At 34.7% G+C, this 23764-nt stretch overlaps 1 protein-coding gene across 1 annotated transcript in view; it reads left to right on the top strand.

Moving 5' to 3' along the window:
• The window catches only part of LOC110028911, a gene marked incomplete at its 5' end in the record, with an annotated part of 117098 nt that overhangs the window by 14849 nt on the left and 78485 nt on the right, over nt 1–23764 (top strand). Inside the window, 3 exon segments of the mRNA XM_020730960.1 lie at nt 3959–4036; nt 4165–4249; nt 4351–4433. Of these exon segments, the coding sequence (XP_020586619.1) occupies nt 3959–4036; nt 4165–4249; nt 4351–4433 (246 nt within the window).

Below are 23764 nucleotides of genomic sequence, written 5' to 3' on the forward strand. Positions count from 1 at the left end.
TTCCCTACTGATTCTCATACATAAGATTTTTTTGGTTGTACCTAAATTCTTCATTTCAATCTCCTTTGATAATTGCTTTGTAAGTCATTCATTTTTTCCATATATGCTCCTACAATCAGCATGTTATTCACATACAAAATAAATACAATGTAATAATTAACAAAATATTTAACGAGACAACAGTGATATGTTCGATATTTTGTGTACTCACTGTCTAACATAAACTTATCAAATCTCTTGTACAATTGCCTTGGTGTCCGCTTCAAACCATAAGCATTTTTTGTCAGTCTACAAATCATGCTTTCTTTTTCTAAAATTTTATATCCCTGTGGTTGCATCATGTGCAGTTCTTCTAAGTCACAATGTAAGAAGGATGTCTTCATATCCATCTGCTTTAGATGCTAATTTTTCACCGCTAATAGGCTCAAAACAACCATGATAGCTGTCATCTTTAGTATAAGAGAGTAGATCTCATTGCAGCCAACTTTTTTTTGCTAAAATCCCTTCATAACAATTCTTGCTTTGCAGCGCTTGCTAACATCTAATTATTTTTTCATCCTTAAAACTACATGTTGTGCAATGCCTTTTTGTTATTTAGTTCTATCAATTCTCATGTTTGATCTGACATCAATGAATGCATTTAATGATCCATGATAAACTCCTCATCAACTTCAATGACCTCATCATAACACTTTGATTCAGTATTTCTAATCATTAATAGGTATTGCAATGTAGGAGAATACCTTTGTGTCGGTTGTGAGATTCTATTGAACATTTTGATTTCAATAACAAGTGTCTGAGGAAGTTTTTGTGCTTCATCAGATTGAGCGCATTTCTTTCTCTTGTAGCTGATCACTAGTGTCTTCTATCAACAATTTGGAGGTGTATTCAGAAGTAACCAGTGGAGGATCTTGAGTTTTATTTCTGTTCTTGTACATTTTCATTTCATTCAAAGTGACATCCATGTTCCTAATGAATTTTATATTATGACAGTCACAACATTTGTAATCAAATTTATCCGAGTCATACCTAACGAAAGCGCACTTGACATATTTTGAATCAAGCTTATCCCTGGATTTTGCATCAATATTAACAAGAATGAACATTCATTGTCATTTTAAGCTTTTTCAGGTAAGCCTTCATTCAAAGATACTGATGAACCATGATTTATCAAATAAACTGCAGTATTCAGTGCTTCTTGCCTCAAAATTGTTTTGGCGAGCCTGCATGAAACCTTATACTTTCGACGCACTTTATGATGATTTTATTTATGCACTCAGTAACACCATTTTGTTGTAGTGTATTTGGAATAGTGAACTCATGTCTGATTCCTTCTGAAGCACGATTACTTTTGAATCTCTGACTATGATACTTACTACCATTATCTGATCTGAGACACTTCATCCTCAAACATATCTCATTCTGAATCATGACTTTCCACTTATAAAATACATCAAACCAATCAGATTTATGTTTCAAGAAATATATTCATAGTTTTTCAATGCACTCATTAATGAAAGTGACAAAATAAAGAGAACATTCAATAAATTGAATTAGAGTAGGATCTCATACATCAGTATTCTCTAACTCCAACTTTTCAGACTTCAACTTTGACCCACTTTTAGAGAAATTAACATTTTTTGTGCTTCCAATAAATAAAATGCTCACAAAAATCTAAGTATATAGACTTTAAACCCTGAAGTTTTTTTTTTTTTGAAATGAGGGACTTCATACATTTCTCACTCATCTGACTAAGCTTGCAGTGGCAAAGACATACTTCCATCTTTATACTAGCTATTCCAATAGATTCATATATCTTATTGATCAAATAAAGGGTACATTTAATATTTTCTCGAGCCATCACCATTGCACCTTTAGTCACCTTCCACGAATCACTTGTGATAGTGGTCACATACCCTGACGTTACAAGCTGACTCATAGAAATCAGATTTTTCTTCAAACATGGAACATGTCTAACTTAATTTAGTTTGCAGATTGATCCATTTGACAACCTGATATCAACATCACCTTTTTCAATAATACTGCTAAACTTGTTTTTTTTTCAAATACATCTTCCCTAGATCACCTTGGGTGTGTTTTTTTAACACCTCTTTGTGAAGGCAAGCATGAAAATAGACACCTGAATCTACTATCCATGATTCAATACTATTTATGGATAAAAAAAGGTAGTCACCTTGGATTTCATTTGAGGAGATATTTTTAGAAAGTTTTCTATCTGGTCCTCCGATAACCTTCTTTGCAGTTTATTTTAAAGTGACCTTCGCTCACTTCCAGCATTCACCTCTATTTTTTTCTCTTCTTGACTTATAACCTCTCCTGGACTTGGAATCTGCCTCTGCTTGTGTTTATTTCTAGATTTCTTTTTCTAGTTTTAATATTCAAAGCAGAATTTGATGTTTCACCGCTCGCCTCATTGTGAACTTTTTCATTGAACACTAATCCAAAATATTATCAAAGTTTAATTTTATATTACCTGCAAAATTAATCACCATATTAACTAGTCCATCCCAATTGTCTGACAATGAAGATAAGAGTAAAAATGCGTTGAACTTATCATTAAACTTGATGTAAAAAAACACAACTGATTTGTCACAGCATTAAAATTATTCATTGTTCAGCTAGTGAGCTATCATTTATCATCTTCATATTGAGCTACCTCTTCAGCAGAAAAATTTTGTTTGAAGCCGAAGACTTCTGATACATTCTTGTCAGTGCAATCATGAGATCAAGGGGAGTCTTCTCATTCACATGTTGAAAGCAACATGTAAGGAAAGTGAAAGTCGGATCAAACCTAGTGTTGTTCAATCAGGCACTTCCCATTCTTCTAAAGCCATCGATTTCGACTTCTTAGTGATTCCATTCAGCAGCAAATATAATTTCTTTTGATATAACAAACCTTCAATTTGCTTTTTCCTAAAATCAAAGTTTGAATCATTGAACTTCTCAACCTTGTATCTCGCTTTGTCGGTCTTTGCTCCCACTCGATCCAAAGATCCTTAGAGAATCCCGTTATGATACCACTTGTTGGCAGAGATGCAAAAATCAATTCAAGATATTCAAAAAGCTGAGAATAGAAACACACAAAATAAGAAATCATATAACAAATAAAGATTACTAAGACAAAATCTGAGAACGGGAGAAAACTACAGAGACACACTACATCGAGAAATTTACTACAAAAAATAAGAAGAATTAACAAATTACACCACATTCAAGCCTCTCTACACTTTTGGAACTCAATAACACTCCTTCCTCTACTTCACACGAGAAATCTCAAAATCCAACTTTAACACATGAAAGCTTGCAACGAAGCCGAAATATAAAAAACCTGAACTGCTTGAATTTAGTTAATGGCGCTGCAACTGGGCGCAACGACGATCCAAAGGGATGCTGCGGGACTACTGCAGTAACGTGTTCTCGGGTTTCTGAACTTGGACTAGGCGCTTCGATGCTCCCCTCCAAATGTTGGGGTGTCATGCTCTCGGCACGATGACATTGGATTCTACATTTGATTAACGAAATTGAGGGCTTTGAGTGCTCCGTTGATTAACACAATCAAGCTTCACATAACGACTAGCAACACTTTTACAAGTTTAGTTTGATTTGAAACTTATTTTGGCTATACCGAATTTCTTGTTTGTGTAGCAAATAACTTGCTCAATTCTCCGACAGCTCAGTATATTTATGAACTTGAGAAGTTCTTTGGCCGCTGAGAATGAAATTTCTCACCACATCTCTGTATTTTTAACCTTAAGGATATTCCGCGAGTCAGAAAATTATTTCATGCAATTTATATTAATTCACAACATTTTTAGCCTGCAATACTGAACTGCAAGCTGATATTGTCTCGTGAGAAGACATGCTGTTGATAATATGTGCAATTTTCCGGATTCGTCATTGTTCTTACGTTGGATTGTTTATCTGACCACTTTTATAGATTCGCTATGCATTTGAGCTATTGACTAATCCATTATGGAAGAGGGATTATGACCTTTTTGCTATTGATGAGCAGCAGGTGAGCTTTTTTTTTTTTATTTTTTAGTAGCCTACATGCATGCTTGTTTAGACTTGTTCTATATAATCATTAAAATCACCAATATCTTTTAAGAGTGTATGCAACACCATCTTTTTCCTGTGCTTTAGCCAGTTATCAATGAGGCCATTAGACAATATGCAGGGCAAGACTACTCAAAAGTCAATCTTCCATTACTAGATGGAACTCCACCTGGTAGGAACCTTAAATGAACGTAGTTTTTTATATTTTTTGGTATACTACTTATTTACATTTTTTTTTATTGCAATGTAATGCAAAAGCTAAATTTTTATCAGACTCAATGGATCAAGATTTAAACATCTTGACATCTGAAGAATTTAAGTCCATCGTTGGAGGATCAAAAGCAGTGTTGATACAGGTATATGATTATTTGCCATATTACGTGTGTTTCATTGTAGTATATTTTAAAATCATTTTTTAAAAATTGGATTTATACTTAATATCTAGAACTTTGTTAACCTTGATATCAAATCCACAACTCAACTCTATGAGGTTTGAGGAAAACAACAAATAACGGATGCAACATTGTTCAAGGCTAGTTCAAGATACATTGATTATGATGAATCTTTTGCCTTTTATATAAAATGGATTGCACTAACACTTTTGTAATGTATAAATTACTTAGAAGGAATGTCCATATCGCTTAAGTCCCATTAAAAAAGTATGAAAAATATAGGTGTGCATGTGAGGTTATGATGTGAAATCTGAAGCACACTTGATAAAATTCACGAGTGAGAATTAATACGGCGAAATAATTGAGATTATTTAAGTTAATTTTTAGTAAATATATATAAATTACATAATTTTTTGTTAGCATATATTTTTTAATATAAATTAAGTTGATTTATAAATATTTATGCTAAATATAGTTTGATAAATATAAATTAAATTTTTTTAGACAGTTCTGTTAATACATATTTATAAATATAAATTAATCTGAAATAAAAAATAATCAAATAAAAAAGTCAATTTTTTGCTTTGTTGCTATTGTTATTATTATCTAATTAAAAAATAGATTTCAAAAATAAAATTTAAATTCCTTTTACATTCATCGACAATGTACTGTTGTGTCAGATTTCAAAAAATAAAATTTAAATTCCTTTTATATTCATCGACAATGTATTGTTGTGTCTTATCTGTAGTGATTTCTATCTTATTTTGAGATGTCTAATTCTAATTAGGAAATATAGAATAAGTCTAGGCGTTATTTGTAAAAAAAAGATTGTAAGACTCTATAGAAGCCAAACTTATGACCGAATTTTTACCAAAGTTTTCATTTCTATATGGTATCAGAGCTTAACTAATAGCCGTCGTCATTGTTGGAATCCGCATGGTGATCGGTGCCAGTAGCGCAACCGGGTGCTTACCTTCCTTTTGCATCGTCATCACAAAGCGACCATAGCTGGGAAGGCAACGAAGGGATCACGACTCACTGGGAAGGCAACGAAGGGATCGTGACTCGCTGGAAAGGCAACGACGAGATCACAACTCGCTGGGAAGGCAACGATGGGGTCGCGACTCACTGGGAAGGCAAAGACTGGGAAGGTGCTGAAGGGACCGCATAGTTCCATGTGTTTGAAGCTCATTTTGGTGTGAAAAGATCTCTCATAAATTTTAATTCAATTTTTTAAACATTTGTAGAGATATGAAACATATTTCAGTAAGAAACATACGACTGAGGTTATACAGGCCCAGGACACTGTAGCCATCATTTTTTTTAAATATTTTTTTCGGAACGTCAAAGCATAATCATTTATTATATATTACATGAGAGCGATGGCGTTATGGTAACTCAAATCTTAATTAACCTAGGCTTTGAGAATTTTATGATGTTGCAAGCGCTAAGGAGGTTGTTTGTTGGGGTGTAGTGCCTTATGCTTTGGGCTAGATGAGTTGATGGTTCATGGATTTTACGAAGAGGGTAGAATAAGATGGGATATTTTTTTCTAGCCCCTAGATTTGGAATGTCTTATATGAAAGTCAAGGTTCATTTGGTCAATGTTGATACTTGTTTGAAGCTCTCTTGGGCCGGCCTTGACTCCATGAATACACTGTGGTTCCGTCAACTCTGCATTAATGTTTCAAATATCTAAAGAATGTATAAGATTTTAGGATCCCAAACTATCTTCAACTCTTCATGATTCATGAAGCACAAATCTATGAAGATGCTAAATATTTTATTCCAAAAGAATCTATGCCACCACGAACTTCTAAAGTTGTGGCATCAATTTTAAAGACAATAAAAAATTCGAAGGAGATGAAAAAATAAAGAAGAAAGCAATGTTGATTCCTCCTAAAACAATTAGTGCTCCATCTGAGTTGAAGAGGGCCACCACACTTGGGAGGTGATACATAAGACGAATATGTCACTCTTATTAAACTCGAGAGATTTTGTGAGCTCTTAGTTAAATAAAAAAAAGTAGGATATTTTAACTTAAAATTATAAGTTTAAATCTACTTATGAAAGTAAAGTTTAGTATATCTTTTTAAGTAAGATGACTAACACATCAATATGATAAACACATTCTTTTTTAAGCGTGATGGGAAGACCCAATACCCAACATAGATTCTCTTTTTGTGAGGAAAATGCCGGAACATTGTCCAAACAACATTGACCTAAAGAGGATAAAACCTAAGAGGGCATGCATGAATGTAAACACGATTAATTCAATGTATAAAATGTAATTTAAGAGCAAAATTTAAACATCCTAAATGTCTTACATGTATTGTTGAACATGAACTAAATTTGAACATGAGCGCTTACAGTTAGCTTGCAATGAACTAAGGATCGCGCACAAGCATAGATAAAACCCGTTGACGCGGAACATGATTACCTCCTAGGATCATGGAAAGGTTCTGTAGTCGGGGAACCACGCCACAGAAGTTCTCACGATCATGAGATGGGTTCGGGCGCGAGTCTCTCCTTGTGAATGTTGGTTTATGGGATTCTCTGCCCCGTTATTAAATTCAACGTAATTCTTTTCCTTTTCTAGCCTTATTTAACATTCATTTCTTTCTAATTAGGTTTATTTCTGCAAGGAAGACTATTTATATGTTTGTTTTTCTGATTTCTTGATTTATGAGTGTTGCATCCTCTTCTGTTTGCAATTGGTGTGTGTGTATATTGCTCTATAATAGGTGGTAGACCCTCCTCGCAGCTCGTACTTTTTCACTTCCCTGTTTGACTGTTGCTTTAACTCTGGACAACTGCCAAACACCCTGAATCTGCTGTTCAATAACAGATTTTGCCTCCTTTTTCCCAATTCCGCCAACTACCCTTATTCTCCTTCTCACATCCTTCTACAACTACCTCTCCACAGAAATCTATTTCTAAACACTTTTTAAGAACCTTAGAACGATACCATTTGACATCAGAGCCCAACAAGCCTCAGATTTTTAGGGGTTTCCTTTTTTGCTCCAAACTAAAATTCCAAATAACATAACCTAACACACCTACGAAAAAATAAAAATAGAAAAAAAGAAAAAAAAACATCTTCCACCTAGCCCCTATTTCAAACCCTAACTTTGAACTATATATCTCTTTCGCCAAAACTTTCATTGGAAGAATGAGACGTCGTGCCAACAAGAAGAAATACGCAAGCAGGTGTTCAGAAGTTTACTATGGAGGACATGCAGTGGGAAATCATCGAACTACTACAAAGGTTTGTTGCTTTTGAGAAGAACAACCCAAAGATGTCACTTGTAACCACAACAATGACTTGTTAGATCGAGAGGACGAAGGGAATCCTTTACACCATACAGTTTCCAATGATAAAGGGCCAATACCTTGACAAATTGACATGAAATATTAGAGATGTGAGGATTTTGGAATAATTTTGAATTTATCAATTTTTTACGGTAGTTCCAAGCAGTGGAATAAATTTTGAGTACAAAGACGTTTACCAGAGTAATGGAGTTAAATTGAAAATCATCAAGCTCGGGAAGAATACTTCCTTGTGGTGGGAGAACTTGAAGATACTTTAACAACGAGAAGAGAAAAATAAAATCACTGCTAGTCTAAGATGAAATGAGATATACAATGCAATTTTCTATCAATTCATTACAAACATGCATGTTTTGAGATTTCCTCACTTGCAACATTAATATATCTCAATAGAGGAGCACACACTCGAGGAGAACACTATAACTCGATATCTGAGGGAATTGAGGTCGTCCATTGGTAATGTAGTACAGCTCCAGCCGTACTAGAGATTGCAAGATGTTCAAAACCTAACCTTGAAGGTGGAGAAACAACATAACAATATCAGGTCCAACCACCTTTCAAATAAAGTTTAATAATTAGATCAAGTAGCAAAAGTACACCCAGTTGAACACTCAAGCCCACCTAGACAGCAGAGGAACCGTCCAATGTGGATAAAAGGTGTAGACTGTTAGTACTCCTAAATTCATCACTGCTACTAAATGCTTCAAGTGTCATGATTTTGTATACGTGCTATTTTATTGCTCAAACGAGAGGGCAATTTCTTTCACTGAGAAGAAAATATTTGAGGAAATGGACAGTAACATGAGAGAATTAAGATGTCGAGGAGTCTTAATCTTTAGCCGACGAGGAAGAGATACTAGTGATTTAATCTAGAGCCCAATTATGAGATCACAATAGGATTAAAATTGATTGTCCTAAAAGATAGTGAGTCAGAAGAGCCAATACCTGAACAGGGACAACCCTCGTTGAGTAAGTTGCTAGATATCATGATTGGTCGTTTATCTTCCGAGTGGTTACCCTTGAGTGTGGTTCAATTTGCCATATATTTCATTTCAGGATCGGTTTCTCCAAACAGATTTATTTTTACATGCACCAAGCTTAGTTTGAAGAGTGGGAGAAACAAGTTATTGATTTAGGGTCTGTTTGGGGCAGCTGCAGCTTATCCAGCTTATGCTGATAAGCAGTGTATCCTGATAAGCTGCTGATCTGCAGTTGATTTGGATAAGCTGGTTGGTTGTTTGGTTTGTGCGTTTAGAAAACAGCTGATTCTGGATAAATGACCATTCTGCCCCTATTTTGGAAAAACTGTTTAGTTGAACCCTCATAACATTAGCAATGCCGCAAACATTATCATACAATTCATATTAAGATAAGTAGCATAAAATCTTAGGTTTGCATACACACAATCCAATTTCTATGTGTAAAAATAACAAGAGAATGAAGTAATCAGTAAATAATAAAATAATGAAGTAAATTACGTGGATTATTGCTAATTTAAATTAATTGCAAAAAGCTTTCATACCAGAAAACAAGCAAATAAAAAAAAAATCAAAGATAGGATGTCACCAATTTGCCTGAAATACAAAAGAGCTGTAGTTGACCATAAGTATAAGGCATTTCTTGAGACTACTCAAAACATTAGATAGTTGCCCTAAAGAGCATCTAGCTTTGTCTCTCTCTTCAAGCTGAAGAAGAAAAAACAGATCCGAATAGGGGAGGAGCGGTAGAGGATGCCAACTAGGGGAAGAACTGCGCAGTTCGACGGGAAAAAATAAAACAGATCCGAATAAGAGTAAATGCCAAAGAAGAAGAAATGCCTAAGATTAGGCGCGTGGGAGAGATTTCCGAAGGAGAGATTTCCGAAGAAGAGGGAAGGAGCAGCAGAGGATGCGAGAAGAATCGAACGAGGCCACGGATGCGAACGAGGTCACGGATGTGAACGAGAGGGCACAAGAGTAAAACGCCGCAACGAAATGCGGCCCGCAGGTGTCATCCTGCGGGCCGCGTGTTTAAGAAATTATAAATGTGGTTTTTGAATAAGCTCGTGAAACGCTGAAAACAAACGAGACGGCGGCGTTTTCTCTTAATGACTTGAGACTTGGTTAGTGGAAATAGTCGTCTATGTATAGTTTCAACTTTGACCGTGCTAAAGAAGGATGATTACTTATTTTATCAATCCAGTTTTGGAATGACGCATGTGTTTTAGGGTTGTCTGGGATGAACGTGGGCATAGATTTTGTAATGGAGTTGCCTCAGAGACAACAAGATAATGACTTTGTTATGATGGTGATATATCGATTCCATAAGCTTCTTGGGAAGAAGACAAAGCTCCTCCTACCGAGGGAGAAGGATGAGTACGTGATTACCTCCTAGGATCACGGGAGGGTTTTGTAGCCACAGAACCACGAACAACTGGATTTCCCACGATGCGGGATGTAGTCATCCATGTTTCTCGTACCGCAAAAGTTGTTTTAAGGAATTCTCTGCCCTGTCATCAAATTCAACATAATTCTTGTCCTTTTTAGCCTTATTTCTTATTCCTTTTTTTAATTAGATTTATTTATAAAGGACAGACCATTTATATTTTTGTTTCTTTTTCTTGAGATTTTTGTTGTCTGAGTAGTATGAAGATTGTAATCTTTGATTTACTGCTTTAAGAGTGTTATTTCCACTTCCTTTTGTAAGTAGTTTATCCGTATTTTGCTTAGGAACAAGTGGTAGATCTTATTCTTCGGCTGTACTTCGCCGTTTCTCCATTTGATCATTGTTTTCAGTCCAGACGGCTGTCGAACGTGTTGAATCCGCCGTCCAACAATAGATGTTGCCTCCTATTACCTTCCAAACTCCACCGACTGCCCTTATCCTCCCTTTTCATACCCTTCCACATATCTCCTCGCGCAACCCACTTCCTAAACACCTTCTAGGAACCCTAGAATGGTATCATTCGCTTCTAGAACTTACTTGAATATTCTGGACCGTGCACCCAGTAAATGAGAAATTGAAATGTGGAGATGAATTATAGTATCCTTCTGTTTTAATAGAAAATTGGATTCCCCTCGGAACCTAAGTTAAATTCAGCATATATGAACAACAAATTATGACAACTTGAAATAAGTAATGTGATTCTAATTGTAATATTTATAATGAAACAACACATAAATGCAAGCTGACAATGCGGTCTTAAAAAATCTCAAAAGTGAAATATTACATGCATCTTGATGACAAAATACTGGTGAGAAAATGACATTTGAATAATGTAAGCTTGTGTGTGCTTTGCAAGGCAACTTTCAACATAAAAAAATACCATAAAATTTGTGCAAATGCATTGAAATAAAGGCATCTTGTAAGTACACCAAATAATGTGCGCAAATACATCATGCAACACTACAAAAATTGAACAAATTTGCGTTGGACATATCAAACGTAAAACAAAAACAATTCCAACGACAATTGTGGGTTATCGTCAGATTTGCATCCGTTTTACACTCATTTTTTTTGCAGGTAAATTGAGGGTCAATAATATAATGTCGTCTTTGTGCTGAAAAAAATTGACGTAATTTTTTTACGTTGTATTTCTGAGTGTTAAAATTGAGACTGTACATACATTTAAATTTACGTCTAAAAACTAGACGTAAAATTTGTGCGTCGGGTTCTTGACGGATTTGCGACAGATAATATCGAAGGCCGACAAAAAATAATTGTCCTGTGCGTGTTGGTATATTTAATACAAATCAGACGTAAACCTGCAACATAAAAAAATAATGAAAGAATGATTACAACAACATATCATATCACAACAACATATTATGGAGTTACAACAACATAGTTTATAGCTTAAACAAATACCAATAATGAAGAGTAAAATAATATTATAAGTACTTGCAAATCTCAACAATAAAATTTATAAAAAAATTAATGATAGAAATTCAGAGTAATGTGGAAAAATAAAAAAACATAAAAAACCCTACTCATCTCCCTCCTTAAATACTGACGTCATCTACTGCTTGCCCTGACAATCTGCTAAACTCTTCGCCGTGTGTGCTATGGAATCCTCGACCCTATGATGGCCTTGCTTCTTTTGTTCATGCAACTGACGGAGGTTTTTGTTCATGAAAACGATCTTCTTGGCAAGAGTATCATGGTTCTATTGTGACGAGCTCGGGGAACTAACTTGAGCATGAGGGATCTTAGCCTCGAAGGTTGTGTATTTCACACTGAGGCCATAGATCATCCCCTTCTTTCCTGCGGCTTCAGTCCATAGCTCAAACTTGGACCGCGCAGTGGCAGAATGACTACCATTGTTTCTAGCAAAAGTCTGGGGTTGAGAGGCCAAGTGCCTCTACCAAAATTGTTCGAACTTCTACATAATTTAAACCAATGTTTAATTGTCACTTTGAATAGTAAGAGTCAAAAATAAAGTTTTAAAAAATAATTTACGTTCACCCGTCGGGAGTGCTCAAATACCCACTATTGCATCCCCGGGTAATTGCATTAAACATTGGCCAATGGGTTCGGTCATGCAGCTCCGCAATGGTGAACTCCTTGGCCTGTGTAGCGTAGAAGATTGGTTAACACCACATAATTGCATCAAACCTTGAATTTTTAAATATTTATCAAAATCTTACCAGTCTTCTATAGTGCTCTGTATGGGAACTGATCCTTAAATATAGAGTGCATCTCCCTTGGTCCCCTCTGTCACCCAGATAACGATTTTTTTTGCATATCATTACTTAGATATTGCAACTAAATCACTTCAAGTACGTCGTACTAGCTAATATCGCTATCTGTGTGTTTCTTTTAACAACGACACCACAGTTATGTCTTCTTCCCTTCATTCTAGCAACTTGTATGTAATCTATAACTGTTTAAATCAAATAACTATCATGTAGTAATGTTGCGATTATGCTCTCAAATAAGGCCTAGTATTCTGTGATCCATGATTCCGTTGCTTGTATTGTGGACCTATAATAATTTCAGAGGTACAATTACCGTAACTTTAAATGTCATGATTATATTACGTTCTTGTGATTTGAAGAATTACTTTAACGTATGTATAATTTGAGCAATGTCGAAAATTTGGCTTCAACATTCTTGCTTATTAGAGACCCATCTTCTATGTTCAAAATGCCAATAAATGATCTGTTCACATCATTGTTATTTATATGTTTGAATTATTAATATATTTATAACATTCTGAATAATAAATGACAATATCGAGTTTGGGCACTATAAATCTTACTTATAAGTGATTATACTTTGTCGCAGTTCATTAGGACATACAATGTAGCTACTCGAATCTCTTTATCCCTTAAATATCGTTTAGAAACCATTTTTAAAAATGTTATAAAATGTTTTTCCTCAATATGCATAACATCAAAATTTTGTTTAATCAGATTAGACTTTTTGTATGGAAAATCTCAAAATCTAGAAGACAAGTTGAAGCTTACTCTGGTTTCTCGGTGATATTTGGTACTTGACTAACCTTCTATAATAATTCGTTTATGGTTATCATGGGCGTCAACTTGATCTTTTAACCTTGTTTTTGAAGAATATATCTCTGTTTGTTCTAAATGGGTGATCGTAACCTAGAAACTTAGGTGGCAGTCGAACCAACTATTTTTTCTTTCATGTTTCAGAGTAAATGCCTTTGAAATATCCATGCAGTAAGGGCAAGCCAATTTTCTAGTTGTTGTACAATTAGTTAACATCGCACAAACCGGGAAATCACTAATTATCCACATAAGTGTAGCTTTCAGCTGAAAATTCTGTTTTGTAGCGATGTCATAAGTAAACACACTTGTCTCCCGTAATATTTGAAGCTCGTCAATTGGAGGTTCTAAGTAGACGTCAATTTTCCCATTTCGGTTATTTGGACTTAGTATGATCAACGTTAGAAATAAGAACAATACGGTCGTGCACATATTGAATGACAATTTGTACGACATTATCATTATTGGCCAACATGAATACAAGGTTGTGGCGTGACTATTTGGGGTGAAGCCAGCTGCTCATAAGCCAAATCTAACTTTGCGTGCTTCAGTTGCAAAGTCCGGATAAGTGCGATCGAAATGCCTCTAAGCCTTACCAGGATGACTTATTAAATTAGCATAAATAAATCGAATACCATGCCAAGTCATGTGAGGAGCTATACACATAGAAGCGAACAACCTCTAAAGCTGAGGTTGAGCAGAAAGTAAGAGTCGCTTGTATGTAATGTTTTTATGACTTTTATTCTTTCACCCCATTTGTTTGAATCTATCAGCTCCATAAAATCGGCAAGTCGTCTCAAATGCACCAATCTTGTAATATATCATGCAGTCTTTAACACAATAATTTATTTTCTCATATTGTATACCTAACTTTAACATTAAATCTTTTGTTCTGTATAGTTCATCAGACACAAAATTTCTTCTAGGGTTTGTCTCTTTCAATAATGTTGTTATCTAATTGAATGCTTCTTTGAGCATCTTAAAATCAGATTTGATGCTCAACATTCTCAGTGCCGCTGATAATTCAGTTTGTGTAGTGCAACCATCCTATAAAAATTGTTATCCAATGTTCAGTAAGTATTGAACTATTGCGACTTGTTGTTTGGTGTTTCACTTTCGTGTGGAACACTCAACAATATGAGCTCTTTGAGCATCATGAATTATTTCTTCTTATGTGTTAGGATTGTATTCCTCTGCTGGAGGCCCATAGCTTGTTGAGGCACCAACTTGGCCATACTGAACTTTTGATTCTTGCTCACTATGCACAGTCTAATACCAATAATTTAGTTTAAATCCCTTACGGTAAAGATCCAACTTAACTTCTTTGGGTCATAGATACACTTAATTTTTGTGCTTCGCACATGGACATCAGAACTTACCCTCAGAGCGATAAATGAACAGTTTTGTTGTGCCTGCACAAATTTCTCAACATCAATAAAAAATTTTAAGTGAGTCTTTTTCATCTTGGATATATTCTGTTATGCATCTAAGCTCTGAAATTGGGAATATCCATCTGCAAGATAGATGTAGCTTTGTATATTAGTGCAACTATTAGGGAAAATCAAAATTAGTCAATATTAATCAATATGTACATTGGATGATTGTGCTTTATGGTTCGTAGGATCTAATTCCCACTTAAGAAAATGACCCCAAGGACCTTCTTGAAGTAGCATGCTTCATCTGATGAAGTTGACACTACTTGACCAAACAGATTGTAGAATCTCGCAAGGCTTATCAATTAGTCAACATTTAATGTGACCAACCATATCTAATACATCTCTCTCTACTCTTGTCCGCCACTCGGTCTATGATAACCTTATCACGTATATGTCCATTTATTATTTTGTCTTTAAGTGTAAAGCGACTAGTCCGCCTAAGCATTCTCATCTTAGCAACACTTAACTTTTTCTTATGATTCTCTTTTGAAGGCCAACATTTTACACTGAATAGCATTGCAAGCCTCAACGCTGTCTTATAAACTTTTCTTTCTAGTCTAGGCAGTACTTTTCTATCACACAATAAACCCGACACATTCCTTCACTTCAACTTGAATTCTACTTATAACATCCTCATCTATACCACCATCACTTTAAACAATAGACCCGAGACATTCCTCCACTTCATTTAGTAAGCTGGAAAACTTCTAATGACATCCCCCCATCTACATCATCATCACTTTGAATAATAGACCCGATGTATTCCTCCACTTCAACCCAACAGCGTGAATTCTACTAATAAAATGACCATATATATCACCATCACTTTGAACAATAGACCCGATGCACTTCTCCACATCAACCAACCAACTTAAATTGTACTAATAACACCCCCATTTATATCACCACCACTTTGGACAATAGACTCGATGCATTCCTCCAATTCAACCAACCAACTTGAATTCTACTAATAACATCCCTATATCACCATCACTTTGAACAATAGACCCAATGCATTCCTCCACATCAACCAACTAACTTGAATTCTACTAATAACATCCTCTTAATGTATTTACATGCGTAACACCTAAACTTCATTTTTAACTAAGATTTTCATACATATACATCACTCAATTTCTATGTTTATGTATACCTAACATCTAAACTTCAATTTTTACATACATATCACATTACCTATGCAGATTGATTTTCATACATACCACTCAATACTTAGCTATGTACATAGCTAACACCTAAGCTCCAATTTTATGATAATTATCATACATACCACTCAATTCTTATGTATATACATACCTAACTCCTAAACTTCAATTCTTACATAGATATCACATAACAAAATGAAAAATAATGGTGCAAATAAACTTACATTCAATATTTTTTTATGGTATCGGAGCGGAAGGGTGACAAATTTGGGAGTTTCGGCTGTCTCTGTGTCGATTCGCTCCTTGCCTTCCCAGCTAGCTCTAATGGCGATCATATCGCAAAGGTTCAGTCACGAAGGGCGATGGTGTTGAGCGAAACCGGGAGCAAGTGGGTTTCGACAGATCGGGCATGGGTTTCAATAGAGAGGGCGAAGAGTTTGGGTGACGGTAGCAGGAAGAATAAGAGAGACATGAGAAAATAAGGTTAGAGGTGCGAATTTGGTATTTTAGGTAATTTGCACCTACTTACAGTCGAATTTGCATATGAAAATTTGTCGCAATCAAGAAACCTGGAAGACTTATTAATTGTGGCGGACTTGGCATTTTATTTTGCGTCTAATGTTGTTCGACGCTTTTAAGTAAATTTTTTATTGTTTCCGTTCTTATTCTCTATTTTGTTTTTTGAAGGAGTCGTCAATTTGTGTATTTATAATTGTCGTATTATTCTCTTCTTCGAGTAAATTTTCCTCTCGGTTAAAGATGAATGATCCAAAGAGGAGAGGAACTGAAAGGAGAGATATAGACATGTAATAGACAAATGAGAGAGAACTTGGAGAACTTTCAAAAAGTAAACTTTATTTGGATAGCCTCAAGGCAAATGACCGAAATGAGATCGGATCGAGAATAATTTGGAGACATCTTTGAAGAGGACCTTACAAAAGTAACCTACAACTAGAGAAGCAAATTTTTGTGCTTGTTCTGGGGTCAGGAGTACTCACAAAGGAACGTATTCAATTTTTATATGCATCTTGAGGGATATCCAAAAAAAAAATCGATAAAAAAGTCTTACTTACATGATTTAATAAATACCGATTTTTTGGGAAACCAATGAATTTATATCATCTCAAAGGAAAATTTTGATCCTTTCGACATTTATACCGGACCATTGGGCGGAGGGTGAATCACCATAACCATTACGGGAAGCGACGCCTAGGCATGCGGGGCCCACGAAACGATATCAATGATTTGCCAAAAGAATCAACAAAACTCAAGAGAGGTGTCAACAAGAAGGAAAATATCCCCTAAAAAGGTAGAGGTAGAATCGTCATCCCAAGTTATGTGGACATTAAGTCTATCAAGTCGTGAAGGTAGTCTACCCAACACAATATGAGGCTCTTTGTCAGCAATCCGTGAATTGCGTCGACCAAAGAAGTCTGAGTAACTCTAAAGTCAAAGGAAGGAAACTCTAATTCTTATGACTCTAAACAAGTAGAGTTCAAAGAGATGGGACTTACGCTGGCCAAGAAAATGATAGAGTTGCCGCTAGAATGGAGAGAAATGGAGGCTTAGCTACAAAACAAGAAACACTTCGCACAAAGGACTTATACTTCGTCTGGGTCAGAGATGTCTCTAACATTCTAGTCGTACTAGACAACCTCTTAGTTAAAAAATTATGCTTGGCCAAGTCAGGTATGGAAAAACGCCGGGACTTCTCCTTGAATATATGCAAATGATGCAGTTGAGAACCATTTTAAAATTGGCCCAAAGGCCATGCAGAAAAGTAAAGTGGGGGTTTTGAAAAATGCGCACAATATTTAATCCTAAATTTTAACTAATCTTAATAATTTATTATTAAAATTTTGTAGAAAGCTTAGAATTTTAGGGTTCTTAGGAGTTTGAATTGTATTTTTCATGACAAATATCTCTGACATTACTGGTCCTAAGCCTGGATGTGAAAAGTAAAGGGTTGCGTTAGGTAGTCGACAAACAACGTAAAACTTGTCGAAAAAATCATGATATGAATCTTTTTAATCTTTGTGTAAGTGCTAGGGCGTCTCCTAGAAGTGATGCGCTGTATAGCCTGAATACAGTGAAAAGTGTGCAAGGGCAGCTGCACCGGCGCCTTGGTGTAGTGTCAAATAAGCAAGTGTTCCCACATTACAAACATATGCAGGTAAAGAAGTTAGTCCATAAAATTAATGAAATTAATATTATGATAGAATCTTGGAATATATGTACACTCAATGGTAAATTAATGGAACTAGTTGATATTATGATTCATAGAAAGATTAATATTTTATGTATTCAAGAAACTAAATGGGTTGGAGAAAAGACTAAAGAGATTGATAACTTAAGTTTCAAACTTTGGTGTTATGGTAAAAGTCGCACTAGAAATGACGTAGGTGTAATTATAAATTAGAGTTTGAAAGATAATGCTGTAAAAATTACTAGAGTTGGAGATAAAATTATAACCCCTAAGATTATTATTGATACTAAGGTTCTTAATATTATAAGTGCTTATGCTCCTCAAGTAGGTTTACATATAGGGTCCAAAGATAAATTCTGTAATGACTTAGAAGACTTAATACAAATGATACCTCTTGAAAAAAGATTATTGGAGGAGATTTAAATCGACGTGTCGGTAGAGTGGCAGAAGATTTTAGAAATATTCATGGTGGCTAGGCTTTTGAGTGACTATTGAAGAAAGTAGAGCTATTTTAGATTTTGCTTTAGCGTATGATTTTGTTATTACTAATACTTTATTCAAAAAAAGAGATAAGGATCTGATTATTTATTAGAATGAATCTAATAAAACATAAATTGATTATTTTCTTATGAGAAGAAGAGATCGTTGAGATTGTAAAGATTGTAAGGTCAGTCCTAGTGAGGATTCAAGTGCTCAAAATCGTTTATTAGCTCTAGATTTTGAGATAAAGAGTTGTAAAATAAAGAATACTAGGATTCTTCATCGTAAAATTAGATGGGAGAACCTAAAAGATAAATAAAATTATTTTTATGAGTAAAATTTAAGACGTTCATGATAAAACAAATGTTATGTGAGATAAAGTAGCAAACACTATTAAACAAGTAACAAAAAATGTACTTGGAGAAACAATAGAAAAAGTTTTTTTAAATAAAAATAGTTGGTGGAGTAATAACGTACAAGAAAAGATAAATTATAAGATGTTTTGTTATAAAAATTTGTTCAAATGTAAAAGCTTAGAGAACTGGAAAAAATATCAAACGAACCTCAGGGAGTCTAAAAGAACAATATGCAACACTAAAAATTCTGCTTTTAATGATCTTTTTAATAGATTAAGTACTAAGGAGGGTGAAAATTATATGTATAAACTAGCCAAACAAAAAGAAAAAAAAGTAAAGATTTAATTGTAAAGATTTAATTAAAAAAAAGTAAAGATTTAATTCATGTAAAGTGCATTAAAAATGAAAATCAAAAAGTGTTTTTCTTAGAAAAAGATATTCAACATAGGTGGGTGAGTCATTTTGTATAAGTTTTTAATGAAGTTTCTGAAAATACAACCGACCTTAATGATCTTAATATCGTTAATAATAAACGTTTCATTTTTATCGTCGCATTAATAAAAAAGAAGTTAAGGAGGCTTGAAAGAAAACTAAGGGTGGAAAATCTTTAGGACCTGATGATATCCCCAATTGAAGTATGGAAATGTTTAGGAGATTTGAGAGTTTCTTGGCTTACTAAACTCTTTAATATTATTTTAAAAAGTAAAAAGATGTCTGAGGAGTGGAGGGAGAGTATTTTAGTCCCCATTTTTAAGAATAAAGAGGATGCACATGAGTGCGGCAATTATAGAGGAATTAAGTTGATGTGTCATACTTTAAAATTATGTTAGAGGGTAATTGAATATAAGTTAAGACTTATTACAAAGATTTCTCATAATCAATTTGGATTTATGTCGGGAAAGTCTACTATGAAAGCTATACATTTATTCAGAAGTCTGATGGAGAAGTTTAGTGATAATAAGGGGAATCTTTATTTGATTTTTATTGATTTAGAAAAAAGCTTACGATAAGGTTCCAAGAGATATCCTTTGGAGAGTTCTCGAGAAAAAAAGTATTGATATGACTTTTATTGAAGTCATTAAAGATATGTATGCTAGAGCTATTACTTATGTTTGAACTGAAGGAGGATTGACCAAATATTTTCCTATTTCTATTGGATTACATCAGAGATCGGATTTAAGCCCATATCTTTTTTGCTTTAGTTTTGGATGGTCTTACTGGACATTTGTACATTCATAGGAGGATGTACCTTAGTGTATGCTTTTTGTTGATGACATGCTTTCTCGTGGATAAGATGAGAGAAAAAGCTCAGGAAGAACTTGAATTATGGAGGTGTACATTGGATTCTAAAGGCCTTCATTTGAGTGGAACTAAAATTGAATACATGGAATGTAGGAATGTAATTTTAGTAGTAGTCTTAGTAGTAGTCGCTCTAGTGACAAAAGTGTAACTTTGGGTGATCAAATTTTTAAAAGGTGTTGAGATCAACCCTTACATTTAAAATAAAAACTCAATTTCTGTTGTTCAAAGCGATGGTGATATAAATGGGATTTTAATAGTAGAATTCAAGTTGGTTGGTTGAAGTGGAGGAATGCTTCGGGCCTTTTGTGTGATAGAAAGGTATCGTTTAGATTGAAAGGAAAATTTTATAAGGTGGTGGTGAGACCTGCAATGCATGTCGTTGAATGTTGGCCTTTAAAAGAGAAGCTTAATACTAAGTTAAGTGTTGCCGAGATGAAAATGATTAGGTTGATGAGTGGCTTTACACTTAGAGACAAAATGTGAAGTGAATATATCCGTGATAGGGTTGGTGTAGCTCCTGTGACGGATAAAATTGGAGAAAGTCATCTTAGATGGTTTGGTCACATTAAGCGCCAACCATCTGATGATCTGATTAGAAGAGTAGATGTTTTAGATTCGACTTATATTAAGAAAGGCAGAGGTAGACCGTAGGAAGACTTGGGCTTATTGTATAAAAAATGATCTTAATTTATTAGAACTAAATGAAAATATGACACTAAATAGGACGCAATGGAGAAAAATGATTAATGTAGCAGACCTCACGTAGTGGGATTAAGACTTTGTTATTATTTTTGTTGTACGACAAATATCCCCAACAAACAACAATCAAATTAGAAAGTCTGAAAATAAAAACAATCACAAAAAAAGGCAAGCCAATCAAAATAATAAACTGCCCGGTGCCGCTGGGTCGGCAATATCCCAGGAAAACATTAAATGCGGTCGAAAATCGCATATATATGTCCGATCCTAATTCTATACAAAAGTATAAAATCAGAAATAAGATACAAGATACGAGTTGCTGCTCCTAATCCCCATCACGTGGTTTGACGCATCATTCACCTTGAAACCCGTGTTCGTATCTTATTTCCGATACAGAATCGATCCTAGGAATTTATCAAATATTTGATAAAAGAAAAATAAAACACTTGATTTGCAGAAAAAGTTAGCACAAGTTAACATGCAACGCATATGAGCCATGCCTAGCTGGAGAAGCTTATAGAAACACCTACAAGGAATTAGTTTATTAAACCTATGTGTGTGTATTTAGGCACGACTCCCTGCAAGAAAACCGACCTAATATACTATTGCCCATGTCCACACTCAGTAAACACAAAAACACAAGCAAAACATTGTCTGGCTAGGGCAACCAATACAACAGAGAATTATAGTCAGACATACAGAGTACTATATAACATCCTAGCTCTAATCTAGCACATCATCTAACAAGAAATGTCCTAACCAACATCGAAGTGCCGAGCAAAGATCTAAGGGATCTAAAGAGTGTCACCTGAAATAGATTTCTAAAATTTTGGCCTTATATATGACCTAATTTGCTATTTACATAGTTTTAAAATATGGTGAATACCATAATTAAGGAATATATGATTTTTTTTATTTTAAATTATGGTCATTAAATGCGGACCCGTGGCATGTAAGATGACACAAGTTAGATCCATTAGATATTTAGCAAAATTATACTTGTATTGACCGTAATGCAATAACTCGCATTACTCATTATGGTTCACCCGACAAGCAGTGCTCATTAAAACATCACAATCAATACAATGTCACTTATCCGACAAGTTTAACTTGCTATCAATACACAAAAGACAATGCACATGCATATGACAAACTTGTGAGCACACATTGTGGATTTAAGGGGTTCAATGGCTCTAAGGCGTGACCCGAATTGAGCACACAAGGCGTAGTGGAGTGGTACAATTCTCGCTAGAGAGAATCAGACATCGGGTAGGCTTGATATGTAAGCCATCCCCGAAGAAGACACATGAGTATCGTGGTGAGTGTGTGACAAGCAGCGCTCAAGAAAGACACATGAGTGTCGTGAACATGCAAAATGCTATGCGAGCAGAACATTCAAAGGTGCACAAGTGAAATGCAAACACCTGCAACATGTAAGTGATCGGTTGATTGGGCCCTACCGATCGAACCAAAAGATTGGTTTTATGATCGAGCCTTGCCAACCGATCGAGCCAAAGTGGTTTGGCTCTATGACTGAGCCTTGGTGGCCGGTCGAACCAAAAGATTGGTTTTATGATCAAGCCTTCCCCGCTGATCGAACCAAAGTAAATGGTTTCATCGATTGGGCCATGTTGGCCAATCGAACCAAAATGATTGGTTTTTCGGCTGAGCCTTGGTGGCCAGTCGGACCAAAATGGTTTTTTTCACCGATCAGACATTTGTGGCCCATCATACCAAAGCGGGTGATTTTATGATTGGGCTTTGGTGGCTGATTGATTTATTTGACGCAAAGTAGACGCTAAATTCGTCACAATGCCTTTATGGTTTTGTTATTTCTATACAAGCTTTTACATCTATTTATTGGAAGCAAATTAAAGGAAAAATCTACCATAGATATTAAAAGTTATGTTTCACCGCTTTACAACCACAAATCGGATGCAAATATTGGCGTCGAAAAAATCCGACACAAATTTTAGATACTATTTTCAACATCTCCTGTTGTGTAGGTGCACTAAAAAGTTTGCAATAGTATCATGTAAGTGCATTGAAAAATAATGCAAGCATATCATGTAAGTGCATTGAGAGTCGTACAAGCGTATCAAAAGTAAACTTGTTTATATGTATTTTGACAAACCTGTTGAATGCACGAACGAAAAATTTAAGAGTGCTTTGTGGATTGAAAAAATTCTGAGAATGAATTGAATTAAAATTTAACTCAACTCGAGAAATATGCTATTGCTCTAAAAACCATGCAACTTTTTTTTTTTTTTGCTTTTCAGTTTTTGTATAAAACTTAAATTCAAATTGACAAACATTTGTGCGGGTCTCCTTACCCACGGAGCAAGTCGTAACTCTCAATTTGCAAGTCCTGTTCTCAACATAAGTATTTCAATTGATAACATCTGCATGTGCTAAAAATATTTTATTTTATTTTGTTTATGTACGAACTTTAATTCCTTTAACAAGAATTTTTTTCTTACAATGTAAATTCTCGATATTTTACTTGCATGATATAATCACAATTTTTAACTTGATTCTTTACATATGAGTCAGAGTTTATGAAGTCTGAAGTGCAACATATTATTTAGCACACATAACAACTCTAACTAAAATTGAAAAATACTTCGTCAATCCTCCTTATATTTGAACACAAGTAACAACTCTTTAGAAGTTTAAACATAAAAAGAAAATGTATATATGTATACATATATGTATATATGTATATATGTATGTATATATGTATACATATATGTATATATGTATACATATATGTATATATGTATACATATATGTATATATGTATATATGTATACACATATGTATATATATATACA

This window comes from Phalaenopsis equestris, unplaced genomic scaffold (assembly GCF_001263595.1).
Source record: "Phalaenopsis equestris unplaced genomic scaffold, ASM126359v1 Scaffold000540, whole genome shotgun sequence".
Taxonomy (NCBI): domain Eukaryota; kingdom Viridiplantae; phylum Streptophyta; class Magnoliopsida; order Asparagales; family Orchidaceae; genus Phalaenopsis; species Phalaenopsis equestris.